The following is a 25,391-nucleotide window of genomic DNA, read 5'->3' on the forward strand; positions in this document are numbered from 1 at the left end:
GACCAGGGAACCCACTTTCTAAAAGTGCGAGTGTGGCCCGTGGCTCTGTGGGATCTACCGGCTGGAGCACCACAGCACGAGGCAGAGATGCCAGCCACACTGCTCTCACTGCCTTGGAGTCTCCGCACCTCGACCCTGGGCTACCTTCCACTCAATGGGATGCACATGCACCCTGTTAGCTTTTCATCTTAAAACCGTGGTTCTCAACATTCTGGCCCTTTAAATACAGTTCCTCATGTTGTGACCCAACCATATAATTGTTTTCGTTGCTACTTCATAACTGTTAATGTTGTTACTGTTATGAATCATAATGTAAATATCTGATATGCAGGATGGTCTTAGGCAACCCCTGTGAAAGGGTCATTCGACCGCCAAAGAGGTCGTGACCCACAGGTTGAGAACCGCTGTCTTAAAAGAAGGCAATTGCAAACCTGAGGTAAACTTCTAAAATCTTTCATATTTATTACTATCATGGTAATAATCATCTAAACAGCAAGCTGCAAGCATCAGTTTCAATTCCTGCACGAAGGCTCTAGAACCTGTCTTCTTAAAGAATTAATATTATTTGCCTATAAGTAATATTCATTTTTGTGTTGGCTTGCTCATTGCAGACACTGGGTTTGGGCTCAGCTGATAAATGTGGCTTAATTGTGGGAAAGTGGCATTGGGGCTTTGAGGACCACATTGAAGGACACTTCTAAATGTTCAGTAACTAGTCAGCAGAATTTTCTAGATATAAGTTCTCAATAATAAAAATATTCATCTCTAAAATTTAAACAAGGACTCAAAGATACTTTCTGAACGCACTTTCACTATCTACCTCTAGCCAAGGACTCTGTAACAGCTATTTCTAAGTAGACCAACCTAACAACAACAAAACCCCCTCTCAACTAGTTTTACCCGGACAGACTTGCTAGCACATTAGCAATGAAGCTGAGAGGAGAGGGTGTGGGGCAGACACACTATAGTCCTTCTTCACCAGGTAGCACCGAGCAGTTCCTGTGGAAGAATTCCCCTCCAGCCAGCACGGTTCTGAGACTGGAGGCAGCAAGCGGAGAGATTTCGGCCAGGAACCCATCACTTTCCAAGGGCAGGCAGCGGGAACAGATGTGCACACATTGTAAGGGCAGTAAACCCGCCCCCCCCCCTCACCCCCAGGGATGGATCTCACTTACCAAGGATTAAACACTAGATTCCAGCAGAAAGATGGCTCCCAAGGCAGACGCCATGCGTGGCTCAGGCAGATCTGTAACGTCTTAAATGCAAGTGCCCCAATGGGTGTGCCTAGCGAGAAGGACGCCCTGGCTTGGTGGTGCGAACCAGGAAGAATACATCAAGCCCAAGATGAGCAATCTCTGACTTTGCACAAATGTGACAAGTCACAAAACCAGAGAAGGACGTTCCTGTATAAGTCCAATGGAGAATAATCCGGCAATATCTACCGCATCACAAACACTTTGACCTTTTGATCCAGCAATCCCACTTCTTGGAATGTATTCTACAGGTTTATTTCAAATATGTAAAATAACATGCTAATTGCAGCAAATGAGAGAGAGAGAGAGAGAGAGAGAGAGAGAGAGAGAGAGAGAGAGGAACAGAAATTTCTATCACTAAGGTATCGATTAAAATAGCACTATAAATTACATCTAGATTACACTGTAAGCAAAGGTAAGGTGACTCCCTATGCTATGAGAAAGGTCCAAAATACATTTTAAGTAAAAACCAAAAACAACAACAAAACAAACAAACAAACAAACAAGGGCCCTGGCTGGGTTTCTCAGTGGTTAGAGCATCAGCTTGCAGTTCAAAGGGTTGCAGATTTGAGGCATGTACTTCCATTGCAGTTGGAAACCCAGCCCTGGCCGGGACTCATGTGGGAGGCAACCGATCGATGTGTCTCTCATGTCAATGTTTCTCTCTCTCTCCCTTCCTTCCATGCTCTCTAAAAAAAACTCAATGGAAAAAATGTCCTCGAGTGAGGATTAAAAAGTAATAGTTTTTTTTTAAAAAAAGCAAGGTGCACAGTGGTCTGTAAATTACCAACTCTGCTCTATATAAATAAGGGGACAGTAAGAAGACATATTTTCCTTCGCTGTTATTTGTTTAAATTCAGAGGCACCCACTTTCCCAGAAGACGAGCAGCGCCTCCCGGCCACACTGAGCCGGCTTGGGGCCTTCTCCCCGGCGGGCCTTTTCCTCTGTGGCTGGCTCAGCTATGGCGTGAAGAGCCTGAACCCAAAGCCGAGGCGGCGGGAGCCAGCAGCCCTGATCAGCACCAGCGTGGCCCAGGGCCGCAGGGCGCCAAGGACCGGAGGGCTGAGGGCCTGACGTGCGGGCTGTGGTGCTGGAGGCGGGAGGCTCACTAACGGCCACGTGCTGCCTCGGGGAAGGCAAACTCAGCACCATAGTGAAGAAAGGAACCACAGAAAGGCGGACTCTTGCTGGTGTGTGTGTGTTGGCAGTCGGGGGGGGGGGGGGGTGCGCAGCTCTAAATTCTTTGGACGCCCTGAGCCCTGATGCGGGACACGAAGGCCTGTCCGTGCACACACGGGGAGAGGAGCAGGGCACCGTTGCTGAGAAGTGTAAGCGGCCTCCCTCTGCTACATTATTGGTCAAAGGACCAACTAGCACACAGGCACTCAGATCAAAGGAGCAGTAGGCGCGGCCTGTGGCTCCGGGAAATGCTCGCTGCCAGCCTGTGGCTCCCGCGGTGCAGCCAGAGCAGCAGTGGCAGGCAGGCGCCCTGGTTACCTAGGAGCCTGGGCAAAGGGCAGGGCCCAACTCGGAGCTCAAGCTGAGGCATCGCTCGCTATTCGCAAGGTTCCTGCTCAGAATTCCAGTTTTGATCTTCAGGAAACACGGAAGTTCAGGCAGAACATTTGGAATCAGGTCAGCGTGTGGGTGTGAACTTGAACCAGGTGAGCCCGGGGGAGCGGCAGGAGGCGGGTGGACAGCCACTGCGTGAAGAAACCTCGTCTTCTCGCCTGCACTGTGCTTGCCACCAACCTGCTCCTCCTGGCCGAGACACGGAGCTGGGGCGTCTTCCCGAAAAGGTTGGCTGGAAGCTTCCCCAGTGTTACCTGCACCATGAAGGCTCCACGTGAGCCTCAGAACACAGCTCTGGAATTTTGGTCCTGGCTTCAAATGAGTTTTAAAGGAATTTTCTTTCCCATAGAAGGAAAGCATTTGCACCACCTATTAAAATCCAGTCTGAAATGATAATGACAGTGTGTTTAAAAGTGCTCTCCGTGTATGCACGATGAGCAGGCCGTTTTCAACCAATAAAAACACATGTTAGCAAAGCATATGGTATCTACCTTATTAAACATTCCTTGAAAAACAAATTTTAATGGTTTAATAATTTCTCCTAATGATGCATTTTTACTGTTCCAATAGTTCCTTGTTGAGCATTTAAGATTAAAACATTTATGCTAATATGAATAACACGTAAGTAACAAGGCTAGAAAGCATCCCTGTTTCTTAGTAGAAATTGCTGTGAGTAAACGACTGGAACTTTCAGTGGGACTTCTCATGCTTTGAATAGCTTTGCTAAAATGCTTTCCAGGGAAGTTAAGTGGGTACAAAGATGGGTGAATTAGAGGCAAGTGCTGTATGTTTGTAAAATGGCAAAAGTTAACATAGAGGAGACAGAGGCAGAGGGTCTGGAGGCCTGACGACAGGGCTGGCTGAGATCTGCAGGTAGACCACACTGTATTTCCATGTCTCTGGGCCTTTGCTTACGCCGGAATCTCCATCCCCAAAACTCCAGTGTCACTTTTCCCCCGCAAATTATTTGACCATGTTTCCACAAAAATCACTTTTTATACAGGTGGTGTAACCGTACAGTCCTTGAAGGTGAAATTGTGTTGCTAAGCGTTGTATTTTGAGAACTTGACTACAGTGAGTGTGCAATAAACGTTTAACTTGAAAAACAAAATTCTGGAAAGACACACAAGAAACTAGTAAAAGATGGAGTACAAGGGTTAGAATGGGATTTTCTAAGGTATACCTTCTTTGTTTTATTCAGACTCCTTTTTGTAAACAAATTGAAGTTTAAATCAAACTTTTAACACAACCAAAGCAATTCATAATGTCCTAGTTGTATTCTCTAATTGTGGAGTAGAGCTTACACCTGCCCTCAAATGTGTCAGACATGTCAGAACACACCTTTTCCTCTTTAGTCTGTGTCCTTCAATGTCTGCCTCCTCTTATTCCCATGCTTATTTATTGCCTTAAATGTATTACTTATAGTGACTAAAGAACGTTCAATGATGAAGAGTCTGGGAAACACTCAAATTGAAATTGCATTATAATTTTTGGCAGGTCTACATCTTGCCGACATTATAGATAATCTGTGTCTTCTATTTTGTAAGCAATATTTATGTTCTTCTCAAGGCTGTCTTGAAATTTAAGGAGAAACAATAGCAATGACAGCCTCATCCTTTCTCATAAACAAACCTTCAATACAGGCTCCAGTAGATTATAAATGTAGTTTTTCTTCTATAAATACCAATTTTAAGTTTACCTGAACACTGATGCCTCCTTGATAAAAGTCTGAGTTGGAACCAGTGACCCCTCACCTTTGTCTACTGAAACAACGTCTTAGGGCTCTAGTCACCAACCTTTCGGACCTCGCGGACCGCCAGTGGCCTGTGGACCTCCCGTTGGCGACTGCTGCTCTAGAACCAGATTAAAAACCAACTTGTCAGTTTTCTTGCATCATATTACTGGCTCACTTATTCTTGTCGATAGCACCCAAGTGTGCCCTGTGGCACTTCAGAGGAACAGTGAACAGCAGATCTGTACCAGTGCCTCAGTTCTGTATGAGGGCAAATTACAGTTTGGATTTAGAGCCATCAGCCACGTGAGTGATTTTGTTGTAGAGCAAATAAATTTAGAAGACAGATATCGAGGAACATCTCATCTTAGTGTTTTAGCAAAACGCAAAGATTAACAGTGAACGTGTATGTGTGGTTGTTGAGAACTTGGCAGCGAGTACTGTGGTACAGCTGTCCAGGCGTGGACCCCACAGCCAATGAGAGCACTAAACAGCCATCGGCACTTCTCATTTTACCCCTTTAAAGAGAACTGTTTCTTTTATTCTAGTTTGCTCTCTATTTATTAGGCTTAATGATTATGTAGGCCACTGTTTCGGTGTTTTGAAATAAAGTTGTAAAAACACCACTAACTCAGCAGAATAATGCTGACCCTAGTGCTGTGTTGTTTTCTTTTTCTTTTTCTTTTTTTTAAATATATTTTATTGATTTTTTACAGAGAGGAAGGGAGATAGAGAGTTAGAAACATCGATGGGAGAGAAACATCGATCAGCCGCCTCCTGCACATCTCCCACTGGGGATGTGCCCGCAACCCAGGTACATGCCCTTGACCGGAATCAAACCTGGGACCTTTCAGTCCGCAGGCCGACGCTCTATCCACTGAGCCAAACCGGTTTCAGCAGTTGTTTTCTTTAGTGCAGAGTAAGATGGGAGCATAAGACCCTGCTCATGTAAGGTATTTTATCTTCATATATATATATATATATATATATATATATATATATATATAAAACACTTTAATAGATCAGTCTGTGGGGAAAAAACTAAACATTTCTAATGTTAACACTCACATTTTTGAAGGAATCACAAATACATTCTATTTTAAGGAGATAAAATATGGTATGTTATTCCTTTCCTGGATTAACTCAGTTCCTAATTCTGTTACCTGAAAAACTTAAAAGTAGATGAACTGACTGATGTTAATATTTAATGACCTATATAGTTTTTTGAGAGAAATAATATTTATTCAGTAAGGTCTTACATAGCATAAAAAAATCTGCAAATCAACCATGAACTCATATGCGTGTATGCATAGCGCACGGACACAGCCCTGTGCATGTTTTAAAGGTTATGTGGCCAGCGTTGACCTCCAAGGCGCTAAGTCTCAGCTCAACCACAGTCTTTTCCAGAGAAGCACCTGGAAGAAAAGGTGACCTTGCTCATAACATCCTGGGGGTGGGGGGTTGGGCGTGGGGGGCGAGGGGAAGCGCATGGTGCGGGGCGTGGGGCTTGGGGGGTGGTGGGCGCAGGGGTCCCGGGCGGGGCAGAGGTGGGCGCGGGGGGCGAGGGGGTAGCGGGCGGCGCGGGGTCCAGGGTGCAGCGGAGGGGGGGAGGGCGCGGGGGGGGGGCGGGGGGGTAGCGGGTGGCGCGGAGCGGCGGAGGTGGGCTCCTCTGGGCGCGTTGCAGACGCAGTGCAGCTCTTGGGCCTCCGTTCTGGCACTGGGTTAATTGACAGCAGTTTACCAGGAAATTATTGATGAGCAGGTAGCGTTCAAGTGCCCCAAACTCTAATTCTTATAGAAAATTATTTTTCAAAGGGAAAAATCATCACAATTTCTACATCAAAACGAGACTCTCCTGGCTCCGTCCACCCGCGTGTCGTGCGGTTTAACTTCAGCAACATCCGGGTCAGCGCGTGAAGAGGGGAGGTGCCCCAGGGCGCAGGCACAGCGCGGGCGGCACAGACACGCATCGTGACCACACAATCCAGAAAAAAAGCAGAACACGAAGCGAACGTGGACTTGGATTTTTAATTTTTTTTTAAAGATTAACTCTCTATATATTAATAAAAAGTGCAAAGAACATGTTTAAATTATATTCTGAAATAAAACATCTTTCCAGCAACTGCAGGAGGCAAGCGGCAGGAGCCGAGCCCCCTCCGCCTGCGCCTGGGGACAGAGCTCGGGGCCCTGACCGGGTCTGGGTGCTCTCGGGAGCCGTTCTTGTCGGTTCCGTCCAACACGACACGGAAAACCGGACACACACGGAGTTGCCCGCGGCCCGGCCCCGCCGGTGGTGCAGCTCCTGCGAGGCGTCTCTGCTCATGTGACGCCCCCGACAACACGTGCCGCCCCCGGCAGAAACGCTGGGCTAGAACTGGACTTCCATTTTGTTATGTAAACAACATTTTAAACACAGCGTAGTAACGTTAGGCCCTGTTACACATAGCTCCTGTTTTGGGTTGATTTTCATCAAAAGGTTTAAAAGAAACAAGAGGTTATAGAATACCTGCTGCTTTATGTATTTATGGCAATGGTGGCAATAGGTTGCAGAAACAATAGAAACTTCTAATAAAAAAGACATACAACTCTGAACTTTTTTCTTTAAAACATTCTGGAATATTTCAAATCAAAAAAATTGATTTCTACGTGGTTTCAGCAGCTACATGCCCACATACCAAAAGGGTCCCTTGGTTTTGGTTTAGATTTCTTTCATTACTCCTTTCCTTTTCCACAACTGAAAGAATGTCTATTTTAGAAAAGACAGGCTTTATACACTGTGCGGTAGCAACCAAGCTGTAATACTGGCTATGACGGCACTGATCACAGGTATGCTCTCAGTAACATGCTCTCGCTGAACCTGGAGATGTCAGTATTAAAATACAGAGAAAGCAGCAATCAACTATGCATAACTTGTAGACTCAAAGGTCCATGGTGTCTTCCCTCCTTGGCCTGTTACAAAAATAATTTTGGTTACAAGTGTCTATGCAGCACCAATTTTATTTCAAAAGAAGCATCTTTACTCAGCCACCCAAACAAGTCTACAAGTACACATGCTCAATCGCTTTTCTCACTTCTGTAACTCTAAAAGACCGGTCATTGTATTAGATTTTGTCTCAATCAAAAATTATTCAGCAAGTTTTAAAACCATCCATTACAATGCCCTACAACACCCACACCCACAGGTAAAGGAGCAGTCCCCTGACATTCGAGTGTGATGGAAGTGCACCTGCAGTCGGTGGCAGGCCTCTACAGTACAAAAGCATTTCATAGAACTCTGTCATATATAAAATAGCTTACCAATTGTGACCATCCCACTTATGATTAAAGCATAACCCACGTGTTCCCTCTGCCTTCTGTGGGGGACAGTCAGGGGCCACACAACCTCAAAAAATAAGGGTGCATCTATCTCCTTGGCTGACAAAAGCAAAAGGCTCAGCTATACAGTTTCTCTCTCAAACTCGCCTGCACTCATGCACACATACACAAAGCCTCCACAGTTTTAACCTTCATGACACTAGGGCCACACTTTTGCTCACTTCCAAAAATATGCCGGGAAATCGTGGTTGCAAAATAATGACTCTTGTCTGCGCAGCATGGCCCCCACAGCCCACGTTCTGACTGGGAAGGACCGAGTCTGGAGAGGAGACAAGGCCTCATCGTCATCGCAATCCCTTTGGTTTCCACCTTTATTTACTGTTTCGGTGAATATAGATTGGACTCGGGAGGCCTGAGTCAAAGGCTTTACAAACACTGAACCTGAAGTGCATAAGAGAATAAATTTCTGCTATTATGGCATAGGAAAATTTAAAAAGTAATAGTAATAAACACAACACCATTTACATAAAGAATTTACAAGCCGCCTAAGGAATTTCCTAAGACATTCACAGGAGTGGTGGAAGCATGTTAAAAGGCCAAAAACCATCCTAATGATTACATTCTCTGAAAATCCTGCCTGTGCATGCCTCCTGCCCGCCTGTGCGAAGTCTCTCTCTGTATACACGGTGGACCAAGAAAAACACATTATAAGCAAGGGCCTGCACTGACTGACAAAGGGATAGAACAAATCAACACTTCAGAGCAGGGAAGGAGCTAGATCTCAAAGACAAGCGCTTTAAATATGCTTCTGCAAAACTCTGACGTGGAGGCAATTCTTAAGTTTGGACACTTATACGCAACTCATCAGTCAGAGCGGTGCTGCAGGGGCAGCTAAGTGAAACCGTGAGACCGGGAGAACCCTCCATTATGGCTTCTCCAGGTCCCGGCGAGCAATGGAACCAGCGCTCCTCCAATGCTAGCTCCCACCTTTCCCTGCCAAGTGCAGGGGCAGGGCCTTCACATGACGACCCCGGGGAGCCTCACAGCGCCCGCCCCACGCACCCCCGGGCTCCCCACTGCACTCATGAGCTCGCCCTCAGCTGTGCATGACTCTAGGGTGTCTTCAAAAGTCAGGCCTCTATTTTCAGAAGCTTAAAGTCATGACAAAGAAAGAGTCAATCGGCAAAAATAAAAGCCTCTGGGATCTGACTGTTCCATGTTATGAGAGCCAAGGCTGACACAATGTGTATGAACATTAAAACTGAGACCAGCCTGCTCTGTCGGGCTGTGTCCTGGAGCTGAACTCTCCGTCTATTCTTCTTCAAGCTCCTAATAGAGTCCTAGCTCCTAAGTGAGTGTCTGAGTTAGAATCAGGTTGGAAAATGCTTAAAACACTTTAAATTATTTTAAAAGGTTGAAATGAAAAATAAATCACCCAAGTTGAGAAGTTAATTATGGACAGAAAAAACCATTAGTAAGTGCTGACATAAGCCACAATGAGAAAGGGAACCCAAAGAACACACAGAGCGAGAGGGAGGGAGGAGAAGAGGCGGGGGGAGGGCTGGCCCTTCCTGCGAGGACCCTCGTTTCCTGATTTCTCCAGACACCCTTGGAGGGAGGCACTCCCATGCCGCCCTTGTCCTCACGGGTCTGACGGAATGATAACCCAGCAGCAGGTGGCCCGGTGCACACAGTAAGACGGGGTTTCTCAGTCATCCTTTGGGGAGGGAGGGCACACAGGCTGGAGATGTGGCCAATTCTGCCGGCAGAGCTAAAGAAATCTTGGTAAAAAAATACCTCAAACAGCCCCGACCCACTCGGGGGGTTGGGGGTATGGGGGGAAGATACACCTCTACCCCCCAAACAAAGCAAAGCAAAATCAAACCAAACCAATCTTCTCCCTCCTAAAGAAAACCCAGGAAACTGCCCTGCGAAGTCCTGGGGTGTGCAGTCCAATCTGGGAGGTCACTTGGTTTTGGATTCCACATAGATCTTATCTCCATCCCTAATGCCGAAGGAGTGCAAGGCCCGAGAGCTGTACTTCATCTCCTCGGGGCCGAAGGGCGCCTCGTGGTCCAAGTGATAGAGCAGCATGCCGCTCGGGGGCAGCTGCACGAGGCTTTTTAATTGTTTCTTTAGTTCTGCGACTGTCTGGTCCAGACGAATGCTCATTTCTTCCACCTGATCGTTAAAGTGGACTTCTACTTTTGCACTGCTCTGGGGTCTTAGATCCACTTCTGCCAAAGGCTCCAACTTCCCATACTTTGTGATCAGTTCGTGATACCTGGAAGGATAAATAGGCAGTGTGAGCTGCAGCTACTCGCAATGGAGTACAGGCGATTTCCCAACTCCTGGTAAATCACACAGCTGCCCACGGCATCTTTCTAACGTCCTCACCCAGTGATGGCGAACCTGTGACACGCGTGTCAGAGGTGACACGCGAACTCATTTATTTTTTTGGTTGATTTTTCTTTGTTAAATGGCATTTAAATATATAAAATAAATATCAAAAATATAAATCTTTGTTTTACTATGGTTGCAAATATCAAAAAGTTTCTATATGTGACACGGCACCAGAGTTAAGTTAGGGTTTTTCAAAATGCTGACACGCCGAGCTCTAAAGGTTTGCCATCACTGTCCTAGTCCCAGGTTCTAAGTCTCTGATGACCACTGCGGGATCTGTGATCGGAAATGGTTGCCCTTTGAGCTCACAGTGAAACCGTGTTCTTGTGGACAGTCTCTCCTGAAGATGGTCGCCGTGCCTGCTGTCCCTTCTTACTAAGAAAGACTCAGTGAGAACGGAGCCTAAAGAGAGGACACGACGAAGAACACGGAGAGGAGTCCAGTTTGTAGAAGTCGCTTTCCTGTGCTTCATAAAGAAGGCGGGCCTAAGCACTGCTCCTTGGTCACAGCTGGGAAGAGGGAAGTGGGCTGGCAGTTCCTGAACCCGAAGTCCTATATTACACACACCCAGGGGGCGTGAGCCCGTCTGAATGATCCAGCCTTGTCTCAGTGGCTACAATACGAGGGATTTGTGGAAGAGTCAAGAATAAATTCTTGTAAAAAAGTGGTAAATGGGGGATACAAGTTCCTTGATCAAGGCAGTAATAAAGAGCAAAAAATACCAAGAGGAAAGTGAATTACAGAGGTGAGTCTAGTGCCCCCAAGATCAAGCTTCCCACATGGGAAATCTGGTTTCCACTACCAGCCTTGGAGGATCTGATTTTATTGAGGAAGCTGAGCAGTTTCCTGAAAACCAGAGCGGGACAAGGCTGGGAAGATCCACTATTAGCTTTATTATAACCAAGACTATAACAAGGTTACTCATGATCAGAATACAATGGTCACATAAGATTATTCCCCACCTCTCCCCCCCTACTTTTGGTTTTAACTTAGTTAAATCGGCGCTAAATTAAGGTTGGCAGGAACATAGACGACGCAGTGAGATGTCTGATCAGAGATGGAGGCAAGCATTTCCACCACAGGAGAGTCAGGGTAAGGCCAAGTGGCACTGGCCTTGGAGTCGGAGACTCTCTTACAATTAGCCGCACGGCTCTCTTACCATTAATCACGTGACTCTCTTACCATTAGTCACATGACTCTTACGATTAGCCACGTGACTCTCTTACGATTAGCTGTGTGACTTGGAAACTTGCTCAATCCTTTTGGATTTCAGATTTCTCATTAGTAAAATTGGGATATTAAATCTGCCCTTCCTACAAGACAGTCTTAAGAATTATATAAAACTAGAGGCTGAGCACACGATTAAATCGTGCGTGTGTAGGGTCCCCTCGGCCTAGCCTGCCATCACGGCCATGCCTGCCATCCCCTGACGCCTTGCACGCTCCGTGGACACTGCTGGCGCCCGCCCCACCCACTGCGAGAGCCGCTGCTCGTTTGGTCGTGACGCCATTACGGCATCATGACCACAGGCCTTTTATGATATAGATAACAGGTGAGTAACACTTTGTAAATTAATTTCATAACAAATAAAAAAATACGAACATTACATTCCTACTGTTCTGGAATTTACATTATTAAAACACACACATGACTTAGAAAATATATAATTAAAGTATATTTAGGTAGAACTTCTTAGAAAAAAGGTAGGGTTATGATGAAGCAAATTACAGGACTTGAGCCCAAAGTAGTACTTTTAAAAAGGGTAAAGAAATCACCAGCAGCAACTAACAGAAGAAGCGATGCCAACCAAAGGTTGTCATCATCAATTCAATGCCAACAGGAGTCCCTGTATGTGGTGTGGCAAAGGGGGAGAATTTATTCAGTGAAAACAGCTCAGCTGTGAAAAGGCTCAGATGTGGAACAGTGTGGCTGAAGCAGCTCACTTTAAAACAGCTTGGCTGAGACCACTCAGGTATGAAGAAGCTCAGGCAAAGGGGCTCAGGTGTTACAGCTCCAGTCAGGGGAAGGCAGTCATGATGGAAACTGAACGTGTCCTCCATTGAGACAAAGGTGAAGCTGACTTATGTAGAGAAGAGTGTCTGCACCCAGTCCCTAATTGGTCCATTTGTATGCAAGCAGGGACTCCACATCTATATCAGTCCAAATAGCACTGTCCTGATCGGTCAGAATGGAATGCCTGATTGGTCAGTGAGGAGCAAATATATAGCTGCACAGCTCCAATTAGACAAGGAAAGTCTCAGTCCTATTGGCTGAATTTCAATCCTAGGAGCTCTCTTGTAAGGGTCAACTGAGACAGCAGGAGCCCAGTGCAGGAGGCTTGGTCGCCCGGTCTGTGGCTTACCCTGAAACGCAGAGTGCATGAGACCTCTGTAAATAATGGCTGCTAGACTCAGGTATGAATTTGAGTCTAATTACCACAAAAACTCCTATTTGGCAGGTATATTCTTTCTTGGGTCAACAGAGGGAATATCCTTCTTGCCATAATCTTTTAAAAGGAAAGAAAAATCTGAATTAGTGGATGCATAAACTGGATGAGCTTTCTCATTTTTCTGTTCCAACCTCTTCCCGAAATACCTTCCTGAACTGCAAAGATTGGTACTGAAAACTACATTTCCCACACTCCTTTGCAGGTGAGCTTTAGCTTCTATCAAGCACATTCAATTCCCCTGGGGTGAGAAATAATGAATCTAGCAGGCACAATTTGGGTAGAGGCTTCCTAATTACCAGATTGTAGTTCAAGCAGTGTGTTCCTGGCCACAGCTTGCTGATCTCCAGACCCCAGCTAAGGTGGTGTGACTCAGCACCACGGCATCACCTCTTGAGTCTCTCCTTCTAGGGCTCCTGCAGAGGTAGCAGTGCCCTTGGTCAGCTCGTTCTGTGGTAGCATTCTAGCGACAGACCAGTTCTAGGGAGACAGACCTTCCAAAGATGATGTAAGCATCTTATTTTCTGTATTAAATTCCTTTCTTCTTAAAATAGCTACTGTGAGGTGATGTCGGGGAATGGCAGCATGCAAGATTCCCCTGGTCTCTCCCCTTGAATTTTTGACAATTTCAACAGCTATAACTAAACAAAGGATTCCCTGCCCAATGCACAGTCACCTGAGAAATCCACACATTGAAACATCTAGAGGTGGGTGAGTTGGAACAAACTGGGGAGGTGAGAAGAGAGAAGAAATCCAGTGTGGCTGGCACTCCACGCAGCAGGGAGGAGCAGAGAGATTCCTAGGACAGTCCTGAAGCAATGAGTAGTAGGAGCTGCAGCTGAGCCCAGGGACCTAGGCAAGGACACAGCCTGGGGTACGACTGTGGTTGCCGGGCGATCAGCATTCCCAACAGAGAAACAAAGCCACAGAGCCCTGACCCTCTGTAGCCTCCCAGAGCTCATCTCCCTTTGCCCTTGGTGTCGGGCTGCAAAGCACATTATCTGCAAACCCAAGAACAGGTACGACAGAATCACTTTATCCCTGAGCAAAGGGTGAACAGTCCCGGTGCTGGGTTCAGGGGGAACCCTGTAAAGGTCTAAGGTCATCATTACCAGGAGTGCAAAACAACGAAGAAGCTGGCCAGTTCCCCAAGTCCACCCCACCCCTACACATTATGGCTACACAGATGGGAGCCTCTCTCTGGCTGTGGAGGACAGCACTGGGATTTCATAGAGCTAAGAAAACTTGTGCTATTCAGTGCCACCTACTGGAAAAGAATAGAAAGACTTCTTCATAGTAATCTGTTAGAGAAGTGCCACTTATACATTGATGTCGAGACAGAGAAGGAATCCATCAAATGCCATGAGTAAACCAAGGGAGCAAGGCAACTCAGAAAGAAACTGAAAAATCTCCAGTAAGCAAACTTAAAGACATGGAAATAAGTGATATAAATGACAAAGAATTGAAGATTGCAGTTCTGAAAATACTCAATGAGATGTGAAAAAATACAGGCAATTTAGTGAGCTCAGAAAACAAATCAACAAACAAAATGAGTACTTTACCAAAGATTGAAAAAAGAACCAAACAGAAATTCTGAAGATAAAGAACTCAATAAAAGAGATCAAGAATGAACTAGCAATCACAGGAAATACAGTGGACCAGATGGAGGAAAGAATTAGTGATATCGCAGACAGAAATCTAGAAATGTAGCAGAGGGAAGAGAGACTAGAGAATGAAAAAAAAAAAAAAAGAAAAGAAAAATGAAAGGACTCTACGTGAACTATGTGACTCCAGCAGAGAGAGCAATATGAAAACAGGCATACCAGAAGAAGAGAGGAAGGGAAGAAGAGCTTATTCAAACAAATAGTTGATAAGAACTTCCCAAACCTAATGAGAGAACTAGATCCTAGAATCCAAGAAGCAAACAGAACACCTAATTACCTCAACCCAAGGAGGCCTTCTTCAAGGCACACTGTATTAAAACTGTCAAAAGTCAAAAGAAAGAATTATCAATGTAGCCAAGGAAAAGAAGAACGTAACCTATAAAGGAAAACCTATCAGAATATCATTAGACTTCTCAGCAGAAACTCTACAAACCAGAAGAGAGTGGAACCAAATGATCAAACTACTGAAAGAGATATTACCTGCTAAGAACAATATATCCAGCAAAGTTATCATTTAAATGTGAGTGAGAAATAAAGACTTTTCTAGACATACAGAAGCTGAGAGAACTTATCACCAGAAGAACTTCAATGCAGAAAATACGGGGGATAGTCTACCTGAAACCGAGAACAAAAGGTCACAAAATTATGATTATGAGTAATATCACCAACAAACAGCATAAACAGGGATAAATCTGTGACAATAAAAACACCAAAGGGGAGGGGATAAAGGTCTGAATTTGCAAAGGATGGAGATTACATGCACTCAAAAGATAAAGGACTACTGTATATATGAAACTTTCTTTTTCATAAACCTAATGGTAGACACACACACACACACACACACACACACACACACACACACACACACACAGCTTAGAAAAAGAAGAAACAGAGGAAAGAAGTAAAGAAGTATAGGATACTACCAAATAAAAAGAGACAGAAACACACACAAAAAGAATCAACTGAGGCACAGAGGTACCAGAAAACAAAATATAAAATGGCTATAGGAAATCCTCATCCATCAATAATTACTTGAAATGTAAGTGGGTTGAATTCACTAATAAAAAGGCACAGCATAGCAGATTGGCTCAAAAAACAAAACCTAACCATTTTCTGTCTTCATCAGATGCATATAAGCTGCAAAGACAAAGATAGACAAAAAGTGAAAGGGTGCAAATAAATTCTCCAAGCAATTAACATCCACAGATAAGCAGATTTCAAACTAACAAAATACAAGGATGGACATTTTATAATGAATAAGGGGACACTAGATGAAGAAAACATGATACTTCTCAATATATATACACATCATCAGGGAGCAACAAAATATATAAAGCAACGACTAACAGGAATAAAGAGAGGAACAGATAAGAACACAATCATAGTTGGGGACCTTACTACTCCACTGACAGTACTAGACAGATTACTCAAACAGAATATCAACTAAGAAATATTGGCTTTAAATGCCACATTAGAACAAATGGACATAACTGACATTTACAGAGCCCTTCAACCCAAAATTTCAAATTATACATTCTTCTCCAATGCACATGGAACACTCTCAAGGATAGACCCTATGTTGGATACCAAAACTAGCATCAACAAACTCAAGAAGACTGAAATGATACCAAGCATATTCTCTGACCACAATGCTTTGAAATTAGAAATCCACTGAAAAAAGTAAGTAAAGAAAGCCACAAATACGTGGAGATTAAACAACATACTACTAAAAAATGACTGGGTCAAATAAGAAATAAAAGGTGAGATATAAAGATATAGAGAGACAAATGAGAATGACAATATGACACACCCAAACTTCTGGGATGCAATGAAAGCAGTAATAAGAGGGAAGTTTATATCATTACAGGCCCATCTCAAGAAACAAGAGAAAGCCCAAGTAAACAACCGAACACTGCATTTTAAAGAACCAGAAAAGATCAAAAGGAACCCAGTCAGAAGAAAGGAAATAATAAAAATTAGAGTACAAATGAGTGAACTAGGGAACAAAAAGGTTATATAAAATTTTAATACAATAAAGAGCTGGTTCTTCGGTAATATTAATGAAATTGACATACCCTGCCGGGGTCCAACCCCAGCAGGTCCAGGGGTCCCCAAAGGTGTGGATGGAGTCGGCGAAGAAGGAAGGACACGGAGACAGTGTTCAGTTGATCAGCAGCCTAGCCAGGATCTCCAGCCAGGATCTCCAGCCAAGTGCTGGTCTGGATCTCCAGAGAGGTTCTGCTTAGGATCTCCCGCCAGGGTCTGTGTCCATGTTCTCTTGCTAGGTTCTCCAGGTTCTCCAGCCAGGTTCTGTAGCCATGTTCCCTCGCTAGGTTCTCCAGCCAGGTTCTGTGTCCATGTTCTCTTGCTAGGTTCTCCAGGTTCTCCAGGTTCTCCATCCAGGTTCAGTCACCAGGTTCTAGTCAGGTTCTCTTGCCAATTTCTGTAGTCAGGTTCAGCCCAGGATCTTTTGCCATGTTCTCTCCAGCGAAGTTCTTCTGTCTCTAGGCTCTGTGTAGGTTCTGTCTTCTAAGTTCTGTGTGTAGGTTCTGTCTTCTGAGTTCTGTGTTCTAAGTTCTGAGTCTTGCTGTCTTGTTGCATCTGTATTTATACCAGTTGATTCAATCCTATCAATCTCTATTACAAAGGTTAGGGCGTTTCTTATCTCCATTCCAGGGAGTAAAGATTATGTAGCTTAAGCATGATTGTTCATAGTTAAAGTGATTAATTACCCGCCTGGCACTTAGTTAAGAGGTTTTATTCCCTCCCTAACTTCAGGGGAAAATCCCTACCTGGGGAAACAACCTTTCTCAGAGAGGAGACCTTGGTTAAAACACATAGTGCCAAGAAGGTGAGCAAACATATTAAGAACAATATGCCATATATGCCAGGTCCCTTGAAACAGCAAGGATGGACCAGCTCCCGGCAATACCCTTGGCTAAATTCACTAAAGAAAAAAGAGAAAAGACTCATATAAACAAAATCAGAAATGAAAGAGAAGCTACCACAGACATCACAGATATACAAAGTATCATACTAGAATACTATGAAAATTATGTACATGCGACCAAATTCAATAACCTAGAAGAAATGGACAAGTTCCTAGAAATATATAACCTTCCGAGATTGAATCATGAAGAACCGGAGAATCTAAATAGACCTGATCAGCAGTGAAGAAATTAAAGCAACCATCAAAAACCTCCCAAAAATATAAGTCTAGGACTAGATGGCTTCACCAGTGAATTCTACCAAACTTTCAGAGAAGATGTGAAACCTTTCCTTCTCAAAATTTTCCAAAAATTGAAAGAGGCAATATTTCCTAACGCCTTGTATGAGGCCAACATAACCCTGATAGGAAAACTGGCAAGGATCACACACACAAGAAAACTACACACCATTTTCTCTGATGAACACAGATGTCAATTTCCTAAACTTAGTACTAGTAAGTCAAATACAACAATTCATTAAAAAATAATACATCACAATCAAGTGGGGTCCATTACAGGGGCACAAAGAAGGTTCAACACACACAAATCAATAGTATCTAATTGACATCTACAGAAGAACACTCTACCCAACCAAAGCAGAATACACCTTTTATGAAAGCATCCCTGAACATAATACACCACAATAACAAAACAGAGAAGATTATATGACCTTATCAATAGATGAAGAAAAAGCATTTGATAAGATACAACATCTACTTATGATTAAAATAAATGTGTATAGAAGGAAATTACCTCAACATAATAAAGACCATATATGACAAACCGTCAGCTAACATCATACACAAAATCAGATAAAAGACAAGGATTGCCCACTCTCGCTAATCTTTTTTTTTTTAATATATATTTTTATTTATTTCAGACGAAAAGGGAGAAATAGAAATATCAATGATGAGAAAGAATCATCCATCGACTGCCTCCTGCACTCCTCCTCCCCCACTGGGATTGAGCCCATAACCCGGCTATGTGCCCTGACTGGGAATTGAACCATGACCTCCCAGTTCATAGGTCAATGTTCAACCACTGAGCCACACTGGCTGGGCCTCACCACTCTTATTCAACATAGTTCTGGAGTACAAGCCATAACAATCAGGCAAGAGAAAGAAAGAAAAGGCATCTAAATTGGAAAAGAAGAAATAAGTATTACCTTTTGCAGATGATATGATTCTGTATATAGAAAACTCTAAAGACTCCACACAAAAATTTTAGAAACAATAAACAAATTCAGTAAAGTTGCAGGATATAAAATAAATATATAAAAATCCATGATTTTCCTATATTTTAACAATGAAATTTCAGGGGGAAAAAGAAAAAAAATTCATTTAGCAATCACAACCAAAAGAATAAAATACCTAGCAATAAACTTAATAAAGGATGTGAATGAACCATATATTAAAAACTATAAAGCATTAGTAAAAGAGGTAGAAAAAGACACAATGAAATGGAAAGATATTTCATGTTCATGAATTAGAAGAATCAACACAGTTAAAATGGCCATATTATCCAAAACAATATATGGATTTAAGCAATCCTCTCAAAATCCCAATGTCATTTTTAAAAGAAACAGAACAAAAAGTCATCAGATTTGTATGGAACCACAAAAGAGCCAAATAGCTGAAGTAATCCTGAGAAAGAATGAAGCCTGATGTATCACACTACCTGCCTCCAAATTGTACTCCAGAGCTGCGATCAAACCAGCAACCTTTTGGTGTATGGGACGGTGTTCCACATAACTAAGCTACCTGTCTAGGGCTATCAAAGTTTTCTTAATAAATTGCTTAAAAAATGGAAACAACACAAATGTCCTTAGCTGATGGCTGGCTGAATAAACTGTTACATCTATATAAAAGAATACTACCGAGCAGTAAAAGGAATCTCACTAGTCATGTACATAAAGCAAGCGAATTTCCAATGCATCAAGCCAAGTAAAAGAAACCAGACACAAAAGGCTCTCTACATCTCCTTTCAGCAAAGGTTAAAACTAAAGAAAAAAATCAGCAAGAAGAGATTTGAACAAAACAGTCAATCAATAGTATCTAATTGACATCTACAGAAACACCTTTTATGAAAGCATCCCTGAAACAATCACCAAGGCAGGCCATGAAATAAACAGTAAGAACTTTAAAAGAACTGGTATTGCACAGGGTATGTTCTCTAACCAAAATGGAGACAAAGTAAAAATCAATAAACACTTAAAAATCCTTAAGCACTTGGAAATTAAAGTTGTAAATAATTCATGGGTCAAACAAGAAGACAAATGAAAGAAAAATTAAAAAACAAAAATTAATGAAAATAAAAATATATCAAACATGTGAGATGCCAGCAGTGCTGAGAGTAAAATTTACAGTACTAAATATTTATTAGGAAGAGTCTCAAATCAATTATCTACATTCCTACCTCAAACAAACAAACAAAAAAGCAAATAAAGCCAAAAGAAAGAAATAACAAAAATAGCAGAAATCATTTTTTAAACATATATATATGTGTATATATATGTGTATATATACATATATATACATATATACATATATGTGTGTATATATATATATATACATATATATATATGTATATATATATTTGATTTCAGAGAGAAAGGGAGAGGGAGAGACAGAAACATCAATGATGAGAATCATCAATCGGCTGCCTCCTGCACACCCCCTACTGGGGATTGAGCCCACAACCTGGGCATGTGCCCTTGACGGGAATCAAACCTGGGACCCTTCAGTCCTCAGGCTGACGCTCTATCCACTGAGCCAAACAGGATAGGGCAGAAATCAATTTTTAAAAAGTAAAACTACATTAAAAACTACAAAACATTGTTGGTAGCAATTAAAGATGACACAAATAAATGAAGAGATTCCATGTTGATGGTTTGAAATATGCAATATTATAAGATGTCTAAACTACCCAAAGCAATCTACAGATTCAATGTAATCCCTATCAAAATCCCAAAGTACTATTTTGCAGAAATAGAAAAAAATCACCCTGAATTTCATATGGAATCTCAAAGAACCCCAAATACAATTTTGAAAATTAAGAATAGAGGATTCACACATCCTTAATTCAAAACATATTACAAAGCTACAGTAATCAATATAGTGTGGTACAGGCATTAAGACAGACATATAGACCAATAAGATGGAATAGTGGGGCCGGAAATAAAACCTCATGTACAAGGTCAAGTGACCATCAATAAAGATGCCAAGACCACTCAATAGGGAAAAGGCAATTTCTTCAACAAATGGTGCTGAGAAAACTGCATATCCACATGCAAGAAAATAAAAGTGGACCCCTTACCTTATACCATATACAAAAAAAGTAACTCAAAATACATTGAAAACCTAAAGGTAAGATCCAAAACTATAAAACTCCCAGAAGAAAACATAAGGGAAAAGCTACACGACATTGGTCTTGACAATGATTTCTTGGATTATTACACCAAAAAACACAGGCAACAAAAGCATAAACAGACAAATGGATACTACATCAAACTTAAAAACTTTTGAGCAGCAAAGGGTACAAAGAACAGAGCAAAAAGGCAACCCACAGGGGTTAATATCCAGGATTTATAAAGAAATCCTACAACTAAACAACAACTAAAAACCTGATTAAAAAATGGGCAAAAGACTTGAATAGATATTTCTCCAAAGATGACATACATATGCCAACAGGCACAAAGAAAAATGTTCAACATCATTAATTATCAAAGAAATACAAAATAAACCCACAATGAAACACCACCTCCATACCCATTAAGATGACCATCAAAAACACCACCACCACAAAATAACAAGTCTTGGTTGTGGGAAATTGGGACCTTTCTGTACTGTTGTGTGATTATAAAAGGATGCAACCACTATGAAAACAGTATGGCGGTTCTTCAAAAATTAAAGATAGAACCACAATATAACTCAGCAATCCTACTTCTGAGATTCAAAAGAAATGAAAGGCTGGGTCTTGAAGAGATATCTGCACACCCATGTTCATAGCAACACTATTACAGAGATGGAAGCAACCCAAATGTCTATTGATGGGTAAATGGATAAGCAAAATGTGGTATGTATACACAATGGAATATTATTCAACCTTAAAAAGAAGGAAATCTGTCATATGCTACAATACAGAAGAACCTCGAGGGAATTAAGTGAAACAGACACAAAAAGATGAGTACTGCATGATTCCATTTATGTACAGAGTCAAATTCATAGACATGCAGTAGAATGATGATGGCTGCAGTGGTTGCAGGGGCTGCAGAGGCAGCACTGGGAAGCTGATGATTAATGGACACAGTTTCAGTTTTGTCCAATGAAGATTTGCAGTACAACAATGTGAATGTACTTAACACTTCTGAACAATACACATAAAAATGGTTAAGATGGTAAATTTTGTTATGTATATTTTGTAATTTAAAAAAGTGATTAAGTTGGTAAACTTTATGTGCATTTTACTATAATTAAAATTTTTTAAAACTTAAATAATAAAAAAGAGATTTCACACCAATTTTACACAATCCTGTCTAGAAAACAGAAGAGGGGGGAACACTTACTAATTCATTTTGTGAAGCCAGTATTATCCTGATACCAAAAGCATAGACAATTGCCTTAAAAAATACTACATACCAACATCTCCCATGAGCTTAAACACAAAAATCCTAAACAAAATATTATCAAAATAAATTCAACAATGTATCAAAAGAAATATACATCAGGACTGAGTGGAAATTATTCTACGTATGCAAGACTGGTTTAACATTTGAAAATCAATCAGTATGGCATCCCTGCCAACAAGTTAATGAAGAAAAATCATATCATAGTAATTGACACAAAAAATAATTAGAAAAAACTGATACCCATTTATGATAAAAATTCTCATTATGTCAGAAACGGAGGGAACTACTTCAACTTGATAAAGAGCACCAACAGAAGAAACCTATAGCTCACATTACACTTAGTGGTAAAAAACTGAATTCTTTTCCCTAAGATAGGGAACAAAACAAGGATGCCCAATCATGCCACTCTTAAGCAATATAGTACTAGAAGTTCTAGCCACTGTAAAAAGGCACAAAAATGAAATAAAGTCATATACATTAGAAACGCAGAAATAAATTTTTTGTGTTTGCAAATGACATGAAATACTTAGATATAAATCTAACAAAAGATTTTACAAGACTTTGTATGTTGAAAATAACAAAATTTTGATGGATAAAAACAAAGATGGGAGGAATAAAAAACAGTATATATATATATATATATATATATATATATATATATATATATATATCCTATCTAATAAAAGAGAAACATGGTAATTAGCTTCCCCGCCTGCCGCTGCCGGTCTCTGAGCTTGCAGTTTGAAACATTGTTACAAATATAGAAGCTAAACAAAACCCCAGAAACCTGCTTTCAGCCAACCGGGATCTCAGAGCTGGAGTTGAAAGAGTGTTTCGATTATAGAACCCAAACAAACCAAATACCTGCTTTCAGAGCTGGAGCCAAGCCTCAGAGCTAAAGCTGGCCCAGAATTTAAAAAAAAAGAAAAAAGGAGCGGTTGGGAGCTTCCGTCACCTGCCAGCCTGAAAACAGCCCTCAGCCCCTCACCCAGACTGACCAGGCACCCCAGTGAGGACACCACCCTGAAGGGGGTGTGACCAGCTTCAAACAGCCATCATCCTCTCATCCAGGCAGGCCAGGCACCCCAGTGGGGACCCCCACCCTGATCCAGGACACCCTTCAGGGCAAACTAGCCGGACCCCACCCATGCACCAGGCCTCTATCCTATAGAGTAAAAGGGTAATATGCCTCCCAGCACCGGGATCAGCGGAGCCGCAAGGCCTCCCAGCACCGGGATCAGCATGGCAGGGGGCAGCGTCCAAAGCCCCTGATCGCCCTGCGGCTGTGTGTGTGACAGGGGGCGGGGCCACAACCTCCCTATCCGCCCTGCTCTGTTCGTGACAGAGGAAGGCGCCCCAACCCCCTGATCAGCCCTGCTCTGTGCCTGATAGGGGGGAGCTCCCCAACCCCCTGATCGCCCTGCGGCTCTGTGTGTGACAGGGGGCGGGGCTCCAACCCCCTGATCGGCCCTGCTCTGTGGGTGATAGAGGGCAGCGCCCCAACCTCCCCACGCCCCCACAGGCCCTGCTCTGTGTATGATGGGGTAGAGCCATAACCTCCCCATCGGCCCTGCCCTGAGTGTGACAGAGTGCGGCGCCCCAACCCCCTGATCTGCCCTGCTCTGTGTATGACAGGGGCGGTGCCCCAACTCCCCTATTGGCCCTGCTCTGTGAGTGACAGAGGGAGCTCCTCAACCCCCTGATGGGCCCTGCTCTGTTCGTGACAGGGGGGAGCTCCCCAACCCCCTGATGGGCCCTGCTCTGTGCGTGATAGGAGGTGGCGCCGCAACCTCCCCATCAACCCTGCCTTGAGTGTGACAGGGGGCAGTGCCCCAACCCCCCAATCGGCCCTACCCTGAGCGTGACTGAGGGTGGCATCGCAACCACCCAATCCGCCCTGTCTGTGCATGACAGGGGTCAGCGCCCCTACTCCCCAATCGGCCCTGCTCTGAGCCCGACCAGGGGCTGCACCTAGGGATTAGGCCTGCCCTCTGCCACCCGGGAGCAGGCCTAAGCCAGCAGGTCGTTATCTCCTGAGGGGTCCCAGACTGCGAGAGGGCACAGGCAGGGCTGAGGTACCCCCGGTCCCCCCCGAGTGCACAAATTTTTGTGCACCGGGCCTCTAGTATATATATAAAAGCCAAGTGGCCGAACGATGGAATGACCAGAACGACCAGTTGCTATGATGCGCACTGCGGCAGCCAACCGGCCTGATTGGGGCTCCCCCCAACCTCCTGCAGCCCCTCTCCCTGGCCGTCCCCATTCCCAATCAGCCCCCCAACCCCTATTGTAGGCGGGGCTGGCCAGCCAACCACCCGTAGCCCCTCCCCCCAGCCAGCCCTACCCTCAATAGCCCCTATGGGGGCGGGCCGGCTGGACCCCACCTGTGCAGAAATTCGTGCATCAGGCCTCTAGTATAAATAAAGAGACATATTGTGTTCATGTATTGGAAGATCCAATAGAGTAAATATGTCAATATTCACAAACTGATCTGTAGCTTTAATAAAATTCCTATCAAAATCCCAGCAAGATTTTTTGTAGACAGAGACAAGTTTAGTCTAAAATTTATATAGAAAGGTAAAGGCCCTAGAATAGCTAAAATACGCGTGAAGAATAAAGTGGAAGAATCACTCTACATGATACTACAGCTTATTGTGCAGCCACGGGACTCGAGGCAGTGTGGTAGGGGTGACGCAGCAGATACACAGGCCAGTGGAACAGGACAGAAAACCCAGAAATATACCCACACAAACAGGCTCTACTAACTTTTTAAAAAGTTGCCAAAGCAATCAATGGGCCAGACAGCTTTTTCAACAAGGCGGTGCTAGAGCAATTGGCCTCCATAGGCCAAAACCTAAACCTCAGCCTCAATCTCTCCTCTTCACAAAAACGAACTCAAAATTAATTATGAACTTAAATGTACAATGTAAAACTACATAACTTTTAGGAAGAAAACAAGAAAATCTTCAAGACTTTTGGCTGGACAAAGATTTCCTACCAGTAAAAGCCCAATTAATAAAAGAAAAAATTGATAAATTGAGCACTCATCAAAATTAAAAATGTTTGTGCTATCAAAGCTCATGCAAAAAAATATGAAAAGACAAGCTAATACAAGTAGAAGATATTTACAAATCACATATCCAGCAAAGAGTTCTCAGCCTCAACAGTAAAGAAACAAAACAATCCACTAAAAAGATGGACAAAATCCACGAAGAGATACTTCACTGCAGAGGCTTTACAGAGAATTAATGAATTTCTCACACATCAATGTCCCTCTCTCTTTGTTCCTCTCTCTCTCTCAAATCAATTTTTAAAAAGGGGGCAACTTGAGAGATCCTGAAGTGATAGAATTGTTCAGTATCTTGACAATGGTGGTAGTTACCTTAATCTA

General features: G+C 43.1%; 1 protein-coding gene across 2 annotated transcripts in view; it reads right to left on the bottom strand.

Annotated features, from left to right (window-relative positions):
- The window catches only part of LOC118678267 (tubulin-specific chaperone cofactor E-like protein), a 199,848-nt gene that overhangs the window by 126,273 nt on the left and 48,184 nt on the right, over positions 1-25,391 (bottom strand). Inside the window, exon 8 of one of the 2 annotated variants that reach the window (XM_036353717.1) lies at positions 7,538-10,157. The exons of the other annotated variant lie outside the window; for it this stretch is intronic. Within the exon in view, the coding sequence (XP_036209610.1) occupies positions 9,839-10,157 (319 nt within the window). The 3' untranslated portion in view covers positions 7,538-9,838. Of the gene's footprint in view, positions 1-7,537; positions 10,158-25,391 lie in introns of those variants that run through there. 2 annotated transcript variants of the gene reach the window in all.

The sequence above is a fragment of the Myotis myotis genome, unplaced genomic scaffold (genome assembly GCF_014108235.1).
Source record: "Myotis myotis isolate mMyoMyo1 unplaced genomic scaffold, mMyoMyo1.p scaffold_m19_p_20, whole genome shotgun sequence".
Taxonomy (NCBI): Eukaryota; Metazoa; Chordata; class Mammalia; order Chiroptera; family Vespertilionidae; genus Myotis; species Myotis myotis.